This window comes from Zonotrichia leucophrys, chromosome 1A (assembly GCF_028769735.1).
Source record: "Zonotrichia leucophrys gambelii isolate GWCS_2022_RI chromosome 1A, RI_Zleu_2.0, whole genome shotgun sequence".
NCBI lineage: Eukaryota > Metazoa > Chordata > Aves > Passeriformes > Passerellidae > Zonotrichia > Zonotrichia leucophrys.
In genome coordinates this window covers 36,868,653-36,891,521 of record NC_088170.1, presented here as the reverse complement: position 1 = coordinate 36,891,521, position 22,869 = coordinate 36,868,653, and the positions used below count along the sequence as shown (strand labels likewise).

General features: G+C 40.4%; 2 protein-coding genes across 3 annotated transcripts in view; both read left to right on the top strand.

Moving 5' to 3' along the window:
* GUCY2C (guanylate cyclase 2C) overlaps window positions 1-6,080 on the top strand; it is a 43,441-nt gene extending 37,361 nt beyond the window's left edge. For both annotated transcript variants that reach the window (XM_064731900.1, XM_064731893.1), the window contains exons 22-27: window positions 615-807; window positions 1,206-1,380; window positions 2,312-2,410; window positions 3,184-3,278; window positions 3,896-3,972; window positions 5,759-6,080. In XM_064731900.1, coding sequence (XP_064587970.1) covers window positions 615-807; window positions 1,206-1,380; window positions 2,312-2,410; window positions 3,184-3,278; window positions 3,896-3,972; window positions 5,759-5,933 — 814 coding nt within the window. In that variant the 3' untranslated portion in view covers window positions 5,934-6,080. The remainder of the gene's footprint in view (window positions 1-614; window positions 808-1,205; window positions 1,381-2,311; window positions 2,411-3,183; window positions 3,279-3,895; window positions 3,973-5,758) is intronic.
* Window positions 6,081-8,818: 2,738 nt separating this feature from the next.
* Window positions 8,819-22,869, top strand: part of PLBD1 (phospholipase B domain containing 1) — a 38,136-nt gene continuing 24,085 nt past the window's right edge. The window contains exons 1-3 of the mRNA XM_064702250.1: window positions 8,819-8,955; window positions 15,500-15,719; window positions 22,174-22,257. Of these exons, the coding sequence (XP_064558320.1) occupies window positions 8,877-8,955; window positions 15,500-15,719; window positions 22,174-22,257 (383 nt within the window). The 5' untranslated portion in view covers window positions 8,819-8,876. The remainder of the gene's footprint in view (window positions 8,956-15,499; window positions 15,720-22,173; window positions 22,258-22,869) is intronic.

The following is a 22,869-nucleotide window of genomic DNA, read 5'->3' as shown; positions in this document are numbered from 1 at the left end:
CTGTGCAAAACCTATAATTTTCTGGGTCTCTTTCAGTTCTTCTCTTCTTGTATCACCACTAGGAACAGATATTTCCCTGGATTTAGAATTGCAAGAAAAAGAAGGTCCCTCTTGAATAGACATTGACTATCATGGTATTGAATTTTTCTTCCATAAATTACCAGACTAAGATACCTCTTCTGAAATCAGGATGAGTTGATGTAATTATTATAATGAAATTACTTCTGTCCTGGGAAAACAGAAAAATATGTCTGTTCTTACTTATTGTATGGGTAGAATGTAGTCTACATGTCAGGAAGTTCAGAATTTCAGTTTTAAATTTGACTCAATATCCCTGTTTCTGACCTTAACCAAGAAGTTCAGTTGCCTGGGTCTCAGTTTCCTCATGACTGGATGTTGAAAGTCTGTAGTGCATTAATTACCATTAGTAAGTGCTTTGAGGTCCCTGGCTGAAAGGCATTATGGGCATCTAAAATGTGATTACAATGGCAGTTTTCAGCAAACTATTTAATGTTTCCTACACAGAAAGCAATACTGCAATTAGGTTGCATTAAAAAATACCTTTAATAGTAAACCCTAGTCATCTGTGTTCCTGCCTTCTCTTATTTCCACAGGCCAGTAGTAAAGTCTTTGAAGGAGACTGGTCTGGTAGAGCCAGAGCTGTTTGAAGAAGTCACCATCTACTTCAGTGACATTGTTGGCTTCACCACGCTCTGCAAATACAGCACCCCTATGGAGGTGGTAGATATGCTCAACGATATCTACAAGAACTTTGACCACATTCTTGACCATCATGATGTTTACAAGGTGATTAGCTCTGTACTTCTGCTAATTTACAACCAGTGGACACACAAATCAAATTGCATGATGTGGTAGATTTGGGAATCTGTCTTCTAAGCAAAGCAAAAGAAAGAAAAACAGGTCATATTCAAATGATTACTTCATTTAAATACGCTTTCAGTGTGCCTACTTATACCAAATTTCCTACAGTAGGTGGTCAGACATTCATTAATTGGAATGCTGGATATGGTTATAAACACTTATATACCCAAATGATGTCAGCTACCTTAAACTAAAAAAATCCTGTTCTCAGGGGAAGACATGTTTAGTCATGATCAAGAGGATCTGATAAAATCTTTCTGCTTTTAAATAAAAATGTACCCTTCTATGTCTGGAAATAGTGAGTTGTGGTTTTATTTCCACAGGTGGAGACCATTGGTGATGCTTACATGGTGGTGAGTGGTTTACCGAACAGGAACGGCAACCGGCACGCAGTGGACATCTCCATGATGGCTCTGGACATCCTCAGCTTCATGGGATCTTTTGAACTGAGACATCTGCCAGGGCTGCCTGTTTGGATTCGCATTGGAATTCACTCTGGTAAACAGTAATGCTACATCAACAGTGACAATGTTGTTGCCTGGTTTTGCACAGAATTAACACCCATACAAGATCTGGTAATACACCATACACAGTGCTGATACCACAGCCCTCTTCATGAAGAATCAGGTTGAAAAAATGTTCATAGAGGAAGAGTGACAAGAGTAAATAAGTCACTCTTTTGCTCCTGCTGCAGTGAAATAGCTCATAGCCATTAATTCACAGCCTAAGTCAGTAGCTAGCATGAGCAACAGCCACTGCTCCTGGTGTGATTAAACCAGTTGTATCAAATAAGCCTTCACAGATTATTTCTCTCTGACTGAAGGGGAGATCAGTCATGGCCAGCTATGCTTATCTAGGCAAAAGATGAAAGCCTGTATTTTGTGCTTTTGGAGCAAAACTTTTTTTGAGTCTGTGTGGGACTTAATGTTTTAATTGATCTATAAAAATACTTTTTGTCAAAGGGGAACTCCAGATAGCGCAACAACTTTGGGAAATTCCTCAACCACTTCAACACCAACTGCCAGGGGAGGAACACATCAGAGAAAGTGACAGGCACTGGGAAGCCTCTTGAGGTGCTACTATTCACCCTTGCAAAATGAAGCTTATTCTATTTTTCTCTTGCTTCCAAACATGACAGTTAATAAATGTACTTCTTTTTTTCTGCACAGAAATTCTGCTTAAATACAATTAAAACTGTGCAGCTGTGTACTTTTGATCATATTATTATATTATGCAAGAATAACAAAGCTAGGCTTGGTTTGTAGTGGGAGGCCACAAGATCCTGTGGGAAATGAGGTAGAAAGTATTGCCATTGGTGAGGAATGCAGAGTTCCCCCAGGCACTGCAGTGCTTTGCAGCAATGAGACACCTGCCAAATAAATCAAGTCTCTTGATTCACCCTTTTTACCTCTCTGCATCCCATTTGCAGGTCCGTGTGCGGCTGGTGTGGTTGGAATAAAAATGCCTCGTTACTGTTTGTTTGGAGATACAGTAAACACAGCTTCGCGGATGGAATCCACAGGCTTGCGTAAGGAGTTAATTTTAGCTATCAGTGTAACAGGACCAAAGGCTATTGGTTATTTGTGACTCAAGTGTCTGTTTCCAGATGAGAACAATACATTATCAGCTTGCAGAAGTTTTAAGGACAAAGAAGCCATATTTGTTTTGATTATCAATTATTTAATTGTCCAGTGTGACAGTGGGCACTTCACTGGGTACTGAAGAGTTGTTCCCTGTTCATGCTTCAGTGCTGGTAACAGGGAGTTTGTAGGCTAGTTCACTGCCTGAGTTCCTTTGGAAGATACGATACTTATGTATCTGGAATTTCATTTTACTCTATGAAACATAGATTTTAGTTTGACCTAGAATTGTATTACAGCTTTGTTGTGTAAATATATTGACTCTGTATTTTAAGTTGAAGCAATTATGTCATCAACTTCTCCATTAGGGAACTGTGGCAAGAGCCAGTTTTTCCTCCTTCTGCCTAGTGTCTTCACATGAGCATTCCCTATATAGGTCACTCACAATTACTCTTTTCCCTTTTGACATCTAACTACTACAGATACCATTGTCACCTGTATTTCAGATCAAGGGCTGTACCAGCTATTCCTGCCTGGATATGCCCTGTAGTGCAGTCAGAGTTTTCATACAGCAGTGTAATTACTTCTCATTTAATTTGGCTCTCAGAATTTATGATGATAACAATTGAAGGAGCTTCTGTTATAGCACCAGTTTTAACGTATGCTTAATATATGTGAGATGTTTCCAGGCTGAGCTTTCATTGTCTCTTTATTTTTTTAGCGTTAAGGATTCATGTAAGTGGTTCCACAATTAACATCCTGAAAAGAACAGACTGCCAATTCCAGTACGAAGAGAGAGGAGAAACGTATTTGAAGGTAACCTTTACCATGTGCAATCATGAACACAGAGAAGAGGAATTTTAAAAAGCATTGTATAGCTGAGAGTACCCCAGAACTCAATTACCAGCTGGGGAACAAGAATTACTGATCAAAATAGGTATTACAGTCTCTAGTGGTTGAAGACACTTCTATAAAGACAATTCAGGCAATGAAAAGCTCCCTAATTCATAAATTAAAGCAACATAAAGATGTGGAGAATAAATGAAACATACCATGTGGAACAGAAGATTGTAGAATGAAGTCATCTGCTGAAAGGGAAGCTGAATATAGTGTTAATTTGTTCATGCTCTAATATCTAGCAATCCATTTATTTCAATCTATTCTACTTGTCTGTCCTTGGGAGTTGATGGCAGGCAGCACAGCTCACCTCTCCCACAGTTTGTGTCTCAGGTCATGGAACAAGGAAGTGAGAGTGCAGCCGCATCTGCCCCATTCTCCTTCTTCTCACATCTAATTTGTAATCCTTTGCTGTCAGCATCAGTTACTGAAAATAAGCAAAGGCAAACAAGGCAATGTGCAAGAGAGTGTTATTTAAGAAAATTAACTACAGAAAATTCCATTCTAATCCCAAAATCGTGCTTTCTCTTCTTTAGGGCAGAGGAACAGAAATTACCTACTGGTTGACGGGTACTGAGGACAAGAAATACAATCTCCCAACACCTCCTTCTGTGTAAGATGGTTTTTTTAATGTGAAAAGGGAGGAGAAATTCCCATTCTTTGCACTTTAGCCTTTATTGTTCCTCCTTGGCATTTGTGGATTTTTTATACCATTGAATTTGCCTTCAATTGTTAGAGGCTTGATAGTGTATAAGCATATAAACATGTAAATATTCATTACATGGGACTGTGTGTGTGCTGAAGGTTGTCTATATAAATATTTAGCAGGTTCTTTGTCTTGGAAATGTTGTAAGACTTACAGGACAAGTTGCTGATGTGATAAAAGCAAGAGATGGACAGGAAAATTAAAAAATAATATTCCCACAAGTTTAGTCCTTGTGGCACCTGCGTGTCACACTACAGGAAGAGGATAACCACAACTGAGTGTGCAGCTCTGTTGTGCTTGTGAATTCTTGTGGAGGAATTTGTAAGAGGAATGAAATTTGCAGGATTTCAAGAACTATTCTCCTACAAGAGGTGAACAAAGTTACTGTAGTACTGCACAGGAATAAAGCCTTTAAAAACTAAACAAGAGATTACTTTCTAACATTTAGAGAAGTTATCAATAAAAAAAATATGAGGTTGATGTTTTGGAGCTGAGCCATCATTTTGCATTAGAAATGAATAAAATGTAGCAATAGTGGAAGTGATGTGTTTGAGCAACTATGCAAAATTGAAGTCAGGAAAACTTGTTGCATATTCTTAGGGTATATTTTGCATATAAGTACCTCTTTATTTCCTGCAAACTCACTAAATGTGGAAGTTCCTCATTTTCTGCTCTTAACACCTGGGTACAGTTGCTCTTCAGTAAGTGGGAATTTGTTGCCATCCGCTTTGAAATGACAGTGTTTCCTTACAAATTGAAGTAATGATATTGCAAATTGGTGTTTGCCAGATACATGGGGATCCCTTGTCCTGAAATGCATAAGTAAATGTTACAGCTTGCTCCTACTGTAAGTTTTGAGTCTCACAGTGTGTCCTTTGCACAAATAAATTTCTCAGTCCATTTATTCCCTAAGAGAAAAGAGGAGATTAAGTGGAATATGAGGGCTTTCTCAGGGCATTTGCAAACCATAAATTTTTAATCTGCTACAGAATCTCATGAGCTTTGTTGTTTTTTAAAATGGAAAGTACAGGAGTCTGGGCTGAGCAGGAAATAATGTCAAGACTACCTCATGATACATCTCTCTTGTAAATTCAGAACTGCTTTTTTAAAATTAATATGATCTTTTAAGACTATCAGAATTGTTGAATTGGCAATCTTCTGAAATTCAACAATTTGAAGTACCTCTTGAGCTGTATCACATGATGCTTTTGTTTTCACTTCTTCATATATGATTGCCCCTTAAAAATTGTCATATGTGGGGTACTCCAGCAAAAGCCAAATACACTGAAGAAGTTGCTGAAACAATGGCAACTCTATTACTGAAGGCCACCTGAAGTTGAATAGTTAAAGTCCTGGTGCCATAAAGTAATGATATTGAAAGCTTACAAATTATTTTGATTAGGATTGAATCGGTGTCTTCCTTTTTGTGCAAGTGATCATGACTTTTTAAGGTCAATAATGACACAGCTCTTGTGCAAAGACACTGATCCATACTATCTGGAAAACTCACATGAAAATCCTTCTGTTCCTAAATTCAGAACCCGAATTTGTCCTGTCTCCACTTTTTATCAGTAGTGTGTGAATAACATTAAGATCAACGTGGGAATAGAAATGTTTAAAAATCTCTGGCGACCTGAGGATCACCAAAAACGTTTGAATCACTGAATTTTTTTCCCCATCCTGTTGATTTTAGGGAGAACCAGCAGCGGTTACACGATGACTTAGCAGAGATGATAACCAACAGTCTTCAGAAAAGGGAAAATGAAGGATCCAAGGCGCAGGAGCTTTCGCGGGTAGGTAGCCACCGATCAGGTACCCTGGAATACCTGCAACTGGTCAGCACAGAGAATTTTACCACTTACATTTAAAACTGGATATCTAGCATGACTCAAAAAGCTGCAGCAATTCTCTGGACAACTTCATGTGGAGGCTGGAGCCTTGTAGACACTATTAGAGGAAAAAGAAAACACCTTTTCAAGAGTCCTTTTTACCATCCAACCTACTATCAGTAAATCAAACTGCTCCTCACTGTAACATTGAAATTGTTGGATGACTTTGTTAGGACACATGCAGCATGATTTGAGGTAAATGAAAATATTTGCACTCGAGTCTGGAAAATAGTTTTGTTTTAGTTATGTTTTTTTAAATTGTGATAGCCTGTTCAGTAATCCACTCCTGAAAATATTCACAGGAAAACCCTAATTTGCCATGATCTTTAGATGTTGTATTTAATTTGTAATTTTTATGTGAAGATAGATTTGGTGTAATATATTTGAAAATATAATTAAATATATCATATGTAAAACGTGAATATGTTGCTCTTTTGCTTCTTCTGCTATTTTCCTCTGTATTTAGCATGTTTTCTTGAATCAAGCTGACTTTGTTCAAGAGACAACGCTTCTGTTATTTACATTGGGAGATTATTCCAGAAGTATGGTTTGTAAAGTTTAGTTGAATCTCCTGGGCCTGAAAAATGAAACTCATGCATACAAAACAAGACACTTTCATATCTTTTCACTACTTCTGCTTCTGCCCCCAAACCAGAAGTGAAACAGAAATTAAGGAAATAAAATTATCGGATTTCTTAACCTCAGACCTTTGCAATTCAACTTTTTTTTACTGTAAAGCAAATTTTACTCAGATGACTCATTCTTCAACTGACACCATGGTACTGGTATTAATAAACAGCTTTAACAAGCAACAAAAGCACAGGGGTTACACGTAAAAGAAAATCAGCATTCACATGAAGAAATAACATCTAGTGAGTGAAGAATATCTGCTTTTGCAAGGGCCTTTTGTGCACTGTTGGCTTTCAAAGCAGAACTACTTCCAGCATTGTCAAATATTGGTCAGTATTCAGCAATGAAACTGGTGCAAAATCATTATTTTATAGTTTTAAACAGCATTTTTGCTCAACTAAACAACATAAAAAGAATTAAAAGAGAGCAATCCAGTTGCCTCTGTTTTTTCTTTCTAAGAGAAGCTGGCTTTGTAAGAACACACACACACACACACACGTTAAAAGAACAATGTAGATGTAAATAGATCTGAAGTGCAAAGATTACTGGAAAAATTCAATAATGAAGTTCTGCAGGGCTTATACTCTTATCTAACAGATGTATATTCCTACACTCAGGAACATGATACAGACAAATAACAGAAAGTGTGTACCCAACAGTCACAGCTTTCACATGATATATAACCAATCTGAAACTCAAACTGGCATTAATACCATACCATCCTCAGTGTCCTAATGGAAACATTCATTGGGGTGAGGATAGAAAAAACATCCCAAAAACCCTGATGAGCTAAAACTGGTATGTATTGAAAAGAGTAGGAGTACAATAAAAATATAAAGTCTGCTATTTCCTACCTCGTGGTGCCAATCCACAAGCTTTGTCTCTGTGTTTTTGGGTGTGACTGCTGGGCTACTGGGCGCTGCTGGGCTATTCTGGTTGCTGTGGCTGGAACACTCAGCAAGTGGAGCTGTATTGTAGTGACAAATGCTGGACTCGTCAAGCCTGAAGATGACCACTATGATTACCCCAAGCAGAGCCATTCTGATCTTTGAAGTGATACAAGTGACCTACTTCCTCTTTTTAAAGAAGAGTTTTATGGGTTCCTTGACACCCCTGAGATACAAATTATTTTAGAGCATGTCTGCTGACATTGATTGAGAAAATTACTTAAAAAAAAGTGCTTAGTTTTCAGCAGCCCTTCTCTTTCCAGTTTTCTTCAGACAATACATTTTGTATCATTTTGTGAAGAGAAATAGTTACCTTAGTAATGAGTTGATGGACCCATGTTCTGGTAGATTTCTTTTTCACATGATTCTGTCCTTGCAGGTATCTGTTAACTACACACCACAATAAAATCAACACTGACTACCCTTTTAAAAATCTTGGTTTCTGGTTTGAATGTCTGTTTTGTCCTTCTCTCTAAGTGAAAAGTAACCCAGAACAAAGTGGTGATAGGTATGGAAGGATCCCTGCAGCCTGGTGACACAGTGCTCTTATCCAGGGCTTGGGGCCAAGGCTTACTACTTGGCCTGAACTGGTTGGCATGTGATCGTGTTATATGGGGCTATTACAGGCACCGGTATCAAATTCAAACTGTCTTAAACAATTACTGAAACACAAAGTCCAAATAATGGCCCTTTTCAGATAATGGCAGAATATCCAACACTGGGTGAGACAAAAACGCACTGCCTCAAAATGGTCTGAATCACGGGTGCAAAGGAAAACCCCAAGGAAAGTTGTCTCTATCTGTAAACCTTAGGAAAAGTTCTGTCCCTCATTTCTTCCGCTGGGACACACAGCAGTTACTGTTCCAACAGGGCTGAAAGCTGCCCTTCGCTGTTGTTTCTCACGCTGTGATGCAAAACGCATATTTTGATAAGCATCGCCCAACTCCTCTTGCGTCTTTCCACAGCCGTTCTTGGTAAACTTTCGCCCCTTCAAGGTGAATCACCCTCGGGAAGTCCAGGGGCGCCACAGGCACCTGCCTGGGGACCCGCCTTCACTACCCTGCGACGCCGGACCTCGGCCAGGGGTGATTCCCACACCTCAGCCAGGCCCTGGGGTCTCCAAACCCGTATCGGAGCAGGAAAGATTCCGCCGCTCCCGGAGCACATCCCGGCGGCCGGCGCGGGGAACAACCGTCCCTGGCAGGGCCACCTCTAGCACGGGCCGCCGCGGCCGGGGCGGGCGCCGGAGGAGGCGGGGGCAGCGGCGAGACCTGCCCTGAGCGAGGGAACTTCTTAAAGTCCCGCCGCCTCCCGGCGCTCGGAGGAGTCACGGGGGAGCGGCGGCATGGCCCGGGCGGGCGGCAGCGTGTGCCGCTGCTGCTGGGCGCTCGTCCTCCTGTGGGCGGCGGCGGGCGGCCGCGCAGGTGAGGCGAGCGGGGGCGCGGGGGGTGGCCGGCCAGAGCCCCCTCGCCGTGGTGGGGGGGACGACAGGAGTCACAGGGGCTGCCCCGCGAGTGTTGCCAGGCGGTCGGGAGGGGTAACCCGGCCCGGGCTCGGCTGCGGCGGAGGCTGCAGCTCTCCCGGGATACCGCCGGGCTCCGCGCCCCGCCCGTGGCAGCCGCGCCTCCGCCCCGTGCTGCCTGGGACGCGGGTGCGAGGCCGCCGGGCCCCGCTCGCCACGGCGGGACCCCGCAGGCCGGGCTGGCTCCGCTCCCTCAGCGGCTGCTCCGCGAGCACCTCGTGCCCGGCGGCCGGGCCGGCGCGGCCGTGCTGCCTCGTGGGTGTTCGGTGCCGGCGCTTTCTAAACATCCTCCCGGTTCCCAGAAAGGGCGCGGGGATTTAAACTGAGGATCCAACAGGTGGGAAATTGCCTTGAGCTCCCAGCCGAGCTGGTTTTCATATGCAGGCACGGGAATCGTTCGGGACGAAGACTTCGTTGTGGTGCTGTGGCCTACAGCGTGCTACAACTTGTGACTAACAGAGTTTTAGTGCTGCCTTGTGGGGTATAGGTCATGGTCTGTGCTTCAGCGCTCATACGGAATCCCAGAATGGTTTGAGTTGCAAGGGACCTTAAGGATTATCTTGTTCCAACCACGCTGCCTCGGGCAGGGACAGAGTATCTCACTCTAGTGCTGCTTTCAATAAATTCTGAAGGTTTTAAAGGCTGGATTCGGTGCTTATCTTCCAGGAATTTCCCAGTTAATGCATGAAGTGCTACAAACCAAGGAGAAATTAACATAACAGTTGTTTCAACGTGTGCAAAATGTTATAAGCATATCATTTTGTGGGCAGTCCTATCTCATCTTGCAGACATACTTTCAAAACTTTACCTGGATCAGCAAAAACTTCAGTTAGGAAGAGGAAAGGAAGGGTCAGCTGTAAATTATCTAGAGGAAATGAAAGGAAGTTTAGGCTATGAAGGAGTTTCACCTAATGCCCAACTGATTTCTAGCATCATAATTGAGTTACTAGGAAAGCTACAAAGGAGCAAATAGAAATGCCTTTAGGCTATTTAATAGAGTAAATGGCTTTCAACATTGTGAATTGTGTAGATTCTGTTGTTTGGGTTTTTGAAAATTGGTTCATTGTTCTTTAGCACTTTGAATGCCTTGAAGATTATTCATCATACACTTTGGAAAATGTTTCTAGAGAATGTTCTTTAATATGACTTAAATTGAGGTGCTCTGACGTTTCTGAAGCTACTTGTTGAATGGCTGGTTTTGTTTCCTCTGGGTGACCTATACTAGGTACCTATAACTGTTTTGGCAAATTTGCTGAGCTTTACTAGTAAGTATCCTTGTAAACATGAAAACCATACAAGACTGAAACTCTTAATTGATAGGTCACATTTGAATATTACTTTTCACTGATGTAAGCACAAATCAGGGCATTAGGCTTCAAAGGACAGACCTGTTGGAAACAAATTAAAAAAATTACATAGACCCAAAATGCATGAGGAAATAGGATTAATTAAGGCCAGTAGAATAGAAAACACAAATAGCTTATATTCAGGCAGATCAAGAAAGCATTTACTCCTTTATTTGAAAATTACTGGACTTTGTTAATTTCTTGTGTGGCTTAAGCTAATCTCTGAAGCAGCCCTGAAATAGTCTTGTTTTGTAATAGATTCCAATCATAATCATATATTGAAATCTCCCTTGTTCTTTAGAGTTATACAGCCTTTCAAAAATAGTTTAAATTCTGCTTCTAAATAAATAAACACATGGATAGGTGGGGTCAGAGGAGTGTCACAAAGATGGTCAGAGGGATGGAGCGCCTCTCCTGCAAAGGCAGACTGAGGGAACTGGGGTTGTTCATCCTGGAGAGACCTCACTGCAGCCTTCCAGTTCCCAGAAGGCAATTATAAAAAGGAGGAAATGGACTTTTTGTACGAGCAGGTAGTGACAGAACAAGGGGTAGTGGTTTTAGACTGAAGGAGGGCAGATTGAGATTAGATGCAGGAGGAAGTTCTTTACTGTGAGGGTGCTGAGGCACTGGCACAGGCTGCCCAAGTAAGTTGTGGATGCCCCATCCCTGGAAATGTTCAAGGGCAGGTTGGATGGGGCCCTGAGCAACCTGCACTAGTGAAAGGTGATGAGGCCTATGGCAGGGAGGTTGGAACTAAGTGGTTTTGTAAGGTCACTTCTAAACTTTAACATTCTATGATTCTATAAAATTTTTAATGGAAAAAAGGTCAAGGTCTTTCAAATTAAAACATTGAACAGAAACACCCTTATTATGGTTGACCTTAAATATTTAAATGCTATACTGTGATAATAGAATCTTTACTACTGAACATTAGTTGTAGGGGAGAGTATACTGAAATCAAATGTGCAATTTTTTCTAAAGTTTTTTGTATTTTGAAGTGATGCAAAACTAGTTTTTGGTGAAACAGGAGAGTGCTATCTTCCCTATTTATTGGAAAGTTTATGGGCAGAATCTATGAAGAACACCTCTACAAATAATAGCTTCACATTTGGAAAGCCACAGATAAAAATTAGTAGTTAACTACTGGTTTCCTTAACTACTAAATTTTCATATTAGTAGGAGATGCTGACACTTGTTAATTTAGCTTGTTATGTGTGAACTGACCAGTGTTCCATTGCTTGTGAGCTGGCTTGCTTGGCAGACTAAGGAAAAATACGAATATTATTTCTCACCCCCTGACCTTGTAGTTCTTTCATCCAGCAAGGAAAAGAGCTCTACTCATCTCTCTAAGTATAAAGTCCAGTAGCCTAACTTGATATATGTATGTTTTAAAAGCAACTTATAGCTGGGGAAGCCTAAGGAAAAGCAACTGTTGCATATTGCCAAATGAATCTTACTGGTGTTCTTAATGCATGCCAGGTGTTACTTTTTTTGGGTCTAATTTATTAAATAAATATTACTAGTAGTGTGCTTCTTAGATTGTCTTGGGCCATCTCCATACTGCTTTTCTTTCATTTTTCACCTTCTCTGTCAATTCTCTTCTTTTATTGCAGATTGCTGCTATTCCTTCATGTCTTCTTCACCATCTGCTTTCCTTGTGTTTAATCTCATGTCAGTCCTCTATCTTAGTATTTCCTTTAATTGCTTGTTTCATATTCTAATGCACATGTATGTATTTCCACTCTCCAGCTGCCACCAAGTAAAAGACAATATACAGTTTTAACTTTTGAAATGCCTGTACTGAGCCCAAAAGGCAGAGAACAGATTTGGTGTTTCAGCTTAAAACCCAAAGGGACCGCTACCACCTCCAATTTTCCTGGCTGAATACCCTTTTCCCATTATTTAGGGAATAATTTTGACAGAAAGCAGATATTTCTCACTTGCTGTAGAAATTCCAGCCCTCTCCCAGCTGTAGTCTCTGTTTCTGGATCTGTATTTGGGAGAAGGGTTGATGTATCTTTAAAAGGAGGCAGCTTGAAGGAGGCTCCTCCCAGTCCCCTTTTCCTGCAGAAAGGAGAAGAAACTCTTTTTTCCAGGCTTATTCTGTCGTTGCACTTCTGCATATCTCTCTCCCACCCCACTGGTGGTTGTGGTGAAACTCTGTAGTGCTGATGCTGTGCAGTTCTCCTGGCTGGCTCTTGGAGGGGAAGGATGATTCCACTGGCCCACCCCATCCCCCAGGATTTTGACTTGTTCATTGCAGTAGTGTACTTTGGTGTGTTATTGAGGTTATTCTAAGCAACACTGTTGTGCAATAGTTAGAGATTATCACAGTCTCTGATTTGTCAGAGTTCTAGCAGGCTGAACACTTGGAGGTCTTAACTTTGATGATGAAAAGATGAGTTGTGGGTTCATGGAGACATTGCAATTGCTTTCTATGCAAAAATTGACCAATATGACTGCTGGGATAAGAGGTGCTAGGGCTCCTGTCTCACCCTCCAAAAATAAATGTAATATTCAAATTCAAATATAAATGTTATTCAGTAGGAAGGCTCCTGTTTTCTTCAGAACTCAAACAGAATTTTGTTTGAAAATGTGCACATATTTCTTGTATATCTGTATTCCGTATTATACTTCTGGATGGTTTTCTTGGCAAAGGCAGTCCTGCTTGTTTAGATGAATACAGAATAAAATTGGACCAGATTAGGTGGTACTAAATGCTTTGATTACATTGTAGTGTAGACAGGTTTATAAGCTTGTAGTTTTAACTCCAGCTGCAAGGTGAAATGAGATGATGAGTCAATCAAAAGAAAAAGCCGTAATGGGAAATAGTGGTTTGCAGCACTGTTGTGAAACTGTAACAGCTACCTTGATGCTATTCCTTTAAAGGCCTCTCAGGGTTTGTTGCAAGTTCTCCTGTGATTTGATGTTTCTCCTTCTCTCCCACCCGCTTTGAGCTCTGGTTTTCTTCAGATTAAATTTGTCATGTAGGGAAGCTGGGACAGGGCAGACTCCAGGGGTACTTCAAAAGTTTGTTTGGACTTTTGAAAGTAGCTCTGCACGTTCATGCTCTGGCAGAGCATAAAACAAAGGAACCCAGCCCACTGTGCAAGTACCTGTGTCAGATGAGTCTGTCTGACTTTGGCATCGACTTTCTTTTCCAAAGGAAAGCAACAGCTCTTTTGATTTAGGCAGGCACAGCTTCTCTATAGGTCTAATAGGTATCCTGACATCACTATTTAGTTTGCAGGCACTAATAGCAATATCCAGCTGCCCTGATTCCTTTTGAATGCCAGCCACCTCTCCACAGCCACCTGAAGAGATGGAAAGATGGTCATGGTTTGCCTTAGTTTGTTATTTCTCTTTTTATCTGTTCCTCAACATCTTTGTTTACTGTGCAAGTAGTCTCTCCTCTGCCCTGCAGTGGGCTTCTTGGTTGGAATCAGCCCTCCCATTTACTGCTGGACAGGCACGTTGTGTTCTGCTCTGACCCCTTGCATCATCCCCTCACAGAACTTCCTTTGCCCTGACTTTTTTGGTATATAAGCTTTAGCTTTGTAAGGTGGTCTTTGGCTTTCATCAGTGATGACCCTTATCAGCCTGCTCTTCAGTTCACAGATTTTTCAGTCTGAGTGATTCCCATGTTTGCTTTTAATCTAAAGTAGGAATTATTGCTTCTACTACCAGAAGATAGTTAAGGAGACAACAGAAGACTAAGCTCATAGCTGCTTGAAGAGCTAATGAAAGTCTGTCATGTCTGTCCTTTAAATAGCCTCAGTACCTGGCAGATGAAAAACATGTTTTTAAACACTGTATTCCAAGTCCCTGAATTACTTCATCTCTGAATAGACTCATGTAACGACTTCTTTTCACAGAATGTGGAAAAAGCAAAGTTCTTTCCCTACTAAGATTCTGGTTCTGCCAATGCATTTGCTGTTCCCATGAGAAGTGTGTCTAGTGCGTCATGAAGACTGACCTAGTGCAGAGTGGTACAAAGCCTAGCTGGAGGCTGGTAACAACTGGTCTGTGCCAGGGGTTGATACTGGTCAGCATCTTCCTTGATGGCCTGGGTGATGAGGCAGTGTTCCCTCAGCAAGTTTGCTGGTGATATGCCAGAGGGCTGTGCAGTCATTCAGAAGGGCTATTTATGAATTTATCTCTTAAAACTTTTTAAATGGTTCTTGGACCTCTGACATACAATTTTTAAACTCTTCTCACAGTGATGTAGTAGTGATTTGATCAGTCATGCATAGAGAGCTGATGTAATCACAGCTCCTCTTAGCGAGGAATCAATTAGAATTGTAGCACATGGGATTTTTTTGATGTTGCTTGTTTGGTGGTGTGGTTTGGGGTTTTTTTTTCAGAAGGCAGTTTACGTTGCTCTTTGTTCTTCAGCTTTGCAGGATTGAAACACAAGTAATCAAGAATGTTTTTTAAAACAGCAGTCCAAATGGAAATCTGAGAAGTCTATTCCCTTCCTTCCTGTTTGTATCATGCTTAGGATCAATTCTATTTCAGATGCATGATAAACACTGTGTACTTGGTAAAGGATTGCATACCTGCTGTGCTTTTGTCTTAAAGTTTGTGATCCACTGTGTCCTACTGCTTCTGTTATGTCATCTCAGGAACTGGTTTCCCAGATGGTCTGTGTAGAAAGCTTTTAGAAGTTTTTGAATCTTTAGGTGGAAAATTAAGTCAACTGTAGTTTATAATCCTTTGCAGTTCCTAAGGCATGCTGTCTTCTAAAGTTGCTTTCAATAAGATTTGTATAGCTTGTGTTCTGGGCCAGGTAAGGAAATACTACTCAGAGTTTCATGTCAACACTCTGCTATGCTGGAGCTGTACACTGAACGAGTTGTAGAAAACTTCCAGAAGAATAACATGAGAATGTTTTGCTGTGAGCTTTTGTAGAACTCCAGTTAGTCATCATGCCCTTTTTCAGTATATTAGCATTAGCGTTGATCTCTGCAGTAGAACTAAACCTGATGGAAAGCAATGAAATTAACTTCTAAATTGCCAAAATACTGTCTTGACATTTCAGTATTGCATAAGAAACACGTCTTATATTTGTTTCCCTTTCTCCTTTCTTCTCCACCACAGAACTCCGCTATGCAACTGTGTACTGGAATAAAGCTGAAAAAATACTTCAGGTCAAGAATAGTCTGGACAGGAGTGGAGATGCTTATGGCTTCTACAACAACAGTCTACAGACAACAGGCTGGGGAGTCCTGGAGATCAGAGCAGGCTATGGCTCGCAGACCTTAAGCAATGAAGATATTATGTATGTTGCTGGCTTCTTGGAAGGCTATCTCACAGCTCCGTAAGTACCTCAGGGAGCAACTCAATTCATGGCACTTCCAGTGGACTTCTGTACTTGTGATGTCTTTTGGTTGCTTTCATTGTCCTAAATTCCTTTCCTTTTAAACTAATGATACATTTTGCATCTGTGTGGTATTCTTTTAATTAGTGGCAGGTACAAAGTATAGCTTCTTCATTACGGGATCAGAATGTGCCCTCCCCTTCTCATCCTGCAGCATCTCCCAAGACCTTGGTGGGATAGATGGGTACTGTATCTGTATTACTGCTTAAGTAATGTAATCACAAAATAATGTAAGTATAGGGAAGTGCACAAGGAGTAGCAAGAAGTGTGGTTATTTCCCAGCTTGTAGTTTGGTGGCTGATCAGGCAGTTGAGGGCAGCTCAGGCAGGGAGAAATGTTGCTAGCAAGGTCTGCAGTGCTTCCTTAAGGATGTTTTTCAGCAGATAACATCAAGAAACTGCCGGAGAGCAGATACTGAAACTTCACAGCATGGAGAGTTGTTTTGGCCAACTTAAAAAAAACCAAAACAACAGCAACAAACCCCCAAAAACTATAGGCCTGAAGGCAGACTGGGGTGTGTCTAGAAGGGTTAGTGTTCTCCTGAAAGCCCTGAGGGACTGAGCCTTTCCCACAGTTCACATCTATGAAAAGTGAGGGAATTTTGTGCTTGTTACAAATCCAGTGCAGGGGTTTTTTCCTAAAATAAAACAAATAGAAAAATCCAGAACCCCAAAAAATAGCCAACCAAAAAAATTAATCAAACTTTGTTTTTTCTGTGGCTAAGTTGGAAGACAGAATGATATTATGAAATATTCCCTGATAGCAGATGGTGGTGCTAGGTTGGACTTGATGATCTTAAGGGTCTTTTCCAATCTTCTAAGTGATTCTGTGACTCTCTATAGCTGGTGATAGAGCTAAGAACATGACACGTGGCTTGTTGTTGAACAAGCTCCATCTTTTGCTCTATCACCATAGTCATAGGAAGAGAAAAATGCCAAAATTCTGATGCTGGGAGGAGTTTGCAATGGCTGCTATGACTTGACTTTTTGGCTTCATCAGCTTTGCTTTCAGAATACTGAAATAAATACTCATAGTCTGTGTTGCACAGGCCAGCAAGGGAAGGTTGTCTGCTGAACATTTGTCAGGTACAGCTGCTGGACAAGATTATATTCATTTAATCAGTAAGATATTTTAAGATCAGTTAATATTTATGGATAGTTCTCTGGGCATATGATAATGTGATTCTCTAGTAGGTTTTACTGGTGAGGCACCTAGGTCTCTGGAAGTGTATAAAGGAAATTCAATAAAGTAATATTTGTCAATAACAAAACACTTCTGAGGGAGTGAAGGAGTTCTAAAATTCATAGTACACAACCTGTACTCCAGACAGGAAAGGACATTAAGCTCATGAGAGATCTGTTGTTTGGTGTGAGAGGTTATTGCCTTGCCCTGTTTGGCCAGTTTATGTAAACTATCCCTGAAGCTGGGGAATGCTAGCATTACATCTAGAATATTGTTAAAATTGGGTATTGTTCAACAGGTTTTTTTCCCGAGGCTTTACCTAGGTATGTTAATCAATAGGTGATTAAGCTTAAGTTTTGTCATAGTACAGGTAGCCCAGTCCATGCTAAGCTCAATTAGATGGCAAGTAGTGCTGTAGTAGGAACAACTCACACCCTTTCCTCTTCTGCCTCCACAGTAGATTTATGTGTCTTCCTGGGTTTGAAACAAACTTAAGTATGTGTCTGCTTCTTTTTATGTGGTTTGAATCTGGAACAGTGTCTGCAGGGATTTATCTGATATCTTATTCTTGGCTAACTTATAGAGGAAGGAGGTTTTCTCCCTTTTTTTTTCCATGTGTGTTGAGTGAAGATTCACAGAGGTGAAGTTATCCAAGCTCTGCTCAAGGCTTTTGCCTTCTGCAGGTTATGTGCTTGCTGAGGTTGGTTCCTAGCCCTGGCTGCTGTTACTCTGGGGCTAACAGCTCCAGCACTGAGTGGCTCTTTGTAAAGAAGTGGATGTAGCAGAACTGGTAATGAACAGAAGTGAAGTGAGGGTTTGTATTAATATGGAAAAGTATGGTTTGAGACTTAGGCTTTTAAGCAAAATAGGAAATTCAGCTGTTTGAAAGGAGGTTAAGTGCAAGAGTGGGTTAAGATGCAAAATTAGAAGTAGCCAAAGCCTGCCTTTTCTGGGGAAGCTTTTTGAGAAAATCCACCAAGAAATCTCCTGGCAAGTGCAAAATCTGAAAATGCTTGCTGTCAATAAAATGAATATCAAATATTATACATACTGAGTTTAATTTTTTTGGCTATTTCTTTGCCCCACTGTCCATCTGTAACTGCAGTGCAAGCGCATTTCTCTCTGTGAGTTACAAACAAGTTTTTTCTGTCAGGTTGTGTAAAGCTATTTTGGATAAAGAAGGCTTCTCCAGAAGCTAATACCTTCTGAAAATGTTTCAGGTAAGGAACAGAGATGAAATAGTGATGTACTTTCTTGTCCCTTGATAAGACAGAGAACCTACTACTTCAGGATTTAGCTGCATGACCTTGGTCGGTTTTTATTTGCCAAACTGCAACTAATGAATCCTTTCATAGACTGTGTTTGCAATTTCTTAAATTGCAGGAGAAGTGAGAACTCCCTGAGTCTGCAGATGTTAAGATTGCACTCAGAACTCCATTTCTCCTTCATCTAGCCTAGAAATTTAGAGAATCCTCGTTAACATGCAGGCAGATGTTCTTTCTGTGGGACAGTTAAACAAGTCCTCTGGGGTAAAACTGAGAAACAGCCTTTCTCAATCAGTAACTCCATTCCCATCAGACTGCCTGGCCCATCTAGCCTGTTTTATGGAAACTCTAGCACCATCACAATTTTCCTTAGAGAAGGTGTCTCTACACACTGTTGTTCTACTTTTGCACACATTAGTGTCCACAGCTCCAGCTTCCCTTTTAAGTTCTTGGTAAGAACAAGGGAGAGTGTAGGTACGTGTTTAGCTTTGGGGAGGGCTTTATTTGCATTGTCAGCCACTTAACTGCTGCAGTGAAGACCCTTATGTGATTTACCTGTACAAGCACCTCAGATGGTTCAGGCACAGCCTTCCAATGTGAAAACCTGGGGTGTAATGCTTGGTGATTGAAGAGCTTTTTAGTGCATGGCTGCCTGTAGTGTGAACAACTCCATGGTCTCCAGCTGTCTTGCATCCATATGTTGTAAAGACTCCATGAAGCAGACCCAGGGTGGCTCTTTGCAGAAATCCTAGAAGTCCTGCTAAGAAGAGCTCTGATGTGATGCATTGATAGGATGGAAATGTTGATGCCTGAACCCATGTTTAAGTACAGCTTCCTGCAGAAGCTGTTGGATGAGCAGGAGGTCCAACTTGGCCTGCAGTTTGGAGACCTTTGGGAATTCTCAGCTAGCTCAGATCTCACATTACTGGTAGGGCATGAAGGAGAGTTTCCAGACACAGCTAGGCCTTTAACATGTAAGCAAAAGAGTGACAAAGTATCTCTCTTAAATGCATATGCCTTGCCTATAGTAGGAACCTAAACAGTCTGTAAAATAAGGAGATTAAAAAAAAAATCAAAATATGAAACATGCTAGAACTGTTTTATTTTGGATTACTGGGGCATAATTAATTTCAGCTCTAACTGTATAGGTCAGTGGTAGAGAAAACAGTAGTCAGACCAGTTTTCCAGAAATGGCAGAAATGTAAGTCTTCTCTAGAGTATGCTTCATCTTCCTAGTGTTGACACCTGATTCTGAGTATGAGAGTATCCGTGTGTTTTTAAAATGCCTAGTTAGACATTAGATCCCCAGACACTAGAATTCAATTTATCCAAGCACTTGTTTTTATCCCAAATCCTTCACCTTTCTGCAAAGTCCAATCATATCATGTGGCCAAGGTACTTGCTTTGGCTTTCTTAGGCATGAATTTCCTTTCTCCATTTCTAACAGAGAAGTGTTAATGAGGCCTGACTTTACTTAGTGGCAGAACACATCTAAATCTGTGACATTATTTTAAATCAGTTCCAGCTGGGACATGCCAGGTGCCTAAAAACAGCATTTAAATTTGAAGCAACATTAATTTTACTCTTCCTCATATAGCCTCAGCTGACCAGAGTCCTGTCATCTTGCTTGCTAATTTAAAGAAGGAGGACTCTGCTTTTCTGGTTTTAGGTTTGGAATTCTTGTCCCAGATTTGCAATTGCCTTGTGTTTGGCCATAGATGTAGTTGCAAAGCCTTACTGTAGTGATCCAATTAAATTCAGAGAATAACGCCCTTGCAAAACACACAAGCAATGCACATAGAAGCTTTGTTAAAGCAAAAAAACCCACCAAAAACTGAAGAGAGCAACCGGGGGGAAAAATTCTTGATAACCTTGATCATGAAAAAAAAAAAATCAATTCCAGGAATTTTGTCCTCTGTTAGCAAATAAGAGTGAAACCATTAAAGAAGGTCTTCTCAGTCACAATTATAACCTAACCCAGTCTCTACATCAGTCATGACAGCTTAAAGATACTACTGCTGTAAAATCTGCATAACCTCTGAGTGCAGAATAGAGAGTAGAGCTGATGGTTGAGTTGGAAGCATGATCATTTGTCCTGGCTTAGGCAGTGGTTAGGCCAGTATCCCAGCTGGGTTTTATCTTCCTCATCTGGCTCTAATCACTAAATTATCATCTGCCAGGTGGACCAACCTGTGCTATTTGCTCCTCTTTAGTGGCATGAGAGCTCTGATTTCCAGTATAGACTATGTTTTGTATGATTTCTAGTATAGAGTATGTTTTTAGTTCCCTTCCTAAAATTATTTGGGATTTTTATTTGCCAAATTCTCAGTGAATATGCAGGGGTGGAGAATATTGATCTGTCTCCAATTTTCTTGCAGTCTTCTGGAAGTAGATTATGATATTTTATGTAGTCTTGCTTTACATGGGAGACAGAAAACTCTAGAACTAAAAATTGTTGCTGCAGTTTTGTGAGAAATATAATGGGGCAAAGCTGTTGAATGCTCCCCTCTTGTCCAAGCATCTCCCTTCCACAACTTAATTCAAACTACAAATGAAAACAAATCACATTTTTGCTGGATTACTGTTTTGCCTGAACATGTGAGACAATTAGATTTGATTGTCAGAATGGTACCAGAGCTGCGATAAGAAGCAACAGGATCATGCTATCAAGTTCATGCAATTGTCTGGGAATGGGGCAAGGGACAGAAAGAGGGGAGAAGGTCAGTAGATGATTCTCTAGTCATCAGCAAACCATTCTCTTTATCTGTATTCTTTAATTATGCCCTGAGGGAAACTGGGAAGAGCTCGTGTCTGCATCCCTCCCAGAGAAAGCTGCTTCATAAGTTTTATTACAGGAATTTTGCCCTGCTGGCATGTACTTTCCTTGAGGCTGGTATCTGTTTCTCAGTGCTGTTTTCTTTCTCTCAGCACTTGGTAGAAGATAAATGTACTGATGACGGATGTAATTCTATCTCTATCAACTCCAGACCTCAGTGAAATAATTCTCTGTTGATGTCCCCCTTTTTTTTTTTTTCCAATTTAATCAGTGACTGAAAAAAATGTTGGTCAAGTTTGACTCACATTAAGAGAAATGTTAAAATGTTTTATTTTAGCTTGGATCAGACAATTACATTTCAGCTAAAAAAGAAGTGTGACTTTAATTCTGGGCTCCTGAGCATTTTTTTAACAGTTGATTTCATCTTGAAGTACTTCACTTCAGGAAAACAAACAAAAAAGCCCTAACCAACAAGCAACAAAGCCTTTTCAACTTCTGTTTTTAAAAGTTAATGTGGATAAAACAGCTAACTGAGTTTAACAACAGAAAAAGCCACAAGAATTTTGGTCTCTATGAAGCTGAATCTATTTAGGACTGCCATGAGTGGGAGTTTCTGTGATAACATGTAGGATCATCTTATACATGCTTAAAAATTGAGATATTTAGCTTAAACAGAAAGGAACATGGTTACTGGCAGGTATAACCTGCTAGATATCATGCTGAAATTCTCTCTGAAGAGTGAAATGAACTGAATCAGCAAATTATATTACCTTTGCCTCTGTGTTTCTTGTGATTCCAAATAGCATAGGTCTCCAGGAAACTATTTTTGTTGTGCTTAAATTAATGTGATAATGCTTTCAAGATGCTTCTGGCCTACAATTATTCCCTGAAGGTGCAGGTTTTTTTATGAAGTAGTTCAATCTCATTCTTGCTTATCTTCTTTCCATTGTGCAGCAGTTTGAGCAGACATTGACGAAGTTATTTAGTTAAAGTCACATTTTAACAATCCTTTTGTGTTACTTTTGCTCTTTGTCATGCACTGGAGTGTTTTCTGTGAGTAGGAAAAACTTACTTTGTGGACTCTGTTGCCTTTGCTGTCAAGGCATGTTAATTAACTGGTTGATAAACAGAAGATGCAAAGGAATAACTCCTGTTACTCTTGTTCTTTCAGGCAAATGTATGACCATGCTGCAAATATGTATCCACAGCTAATTAAGACTCCCACTGTTCGAAGAGGAGTTCAGAATTTTATGGCGTATGTATTTATTTGCTAAAAATAAATCAATCAAGACTTGGAGTTGGAGGATGACAGAATTTTCAACCTTTTTTTATTCTCTTCCTTATGGGCTGAGGGAAGCATATCCTTCCTTTCCCTCTGATTGAATGCTATTATTATTAAAAGAAATTCTAAATGTACATGAAGAAGTGCTTATACCCTTTTCTAATTCTGATTCTTTCCAAGAAATGTTTAAAACCAATTCTGCCAAAGGGTGGGGGAAATGTCAATGAATTCTGAAGGTCATTCTAGTAAAATTCCTTTTTTGAAAAGTTCATATTTTCAGTATTACACTGAACAGTGATCTCCTAGCACCTTAATCTTTTTAGCATTGTGTATCCTTTTCTTCTTCTGTTAGGTTAGTATTTTATTCTACCACCAGTGTAAATTCTATCCTAATCACAAAAGTTGTGATTCACTTTTCACTTTAGCTGTAAAAATCAAAAGTAAAAAAAAAAGTGTAGCTGCTCGAATAATGCAGCTACACTGGTGGGGAAACTACAATAGGAGAAGAGCCAGGCCAGGTGCTGGGAAACTCAGCTGTGATTACCAATTATTTTAATCTCATTAGGCTTGTGTTTTATTCCATTA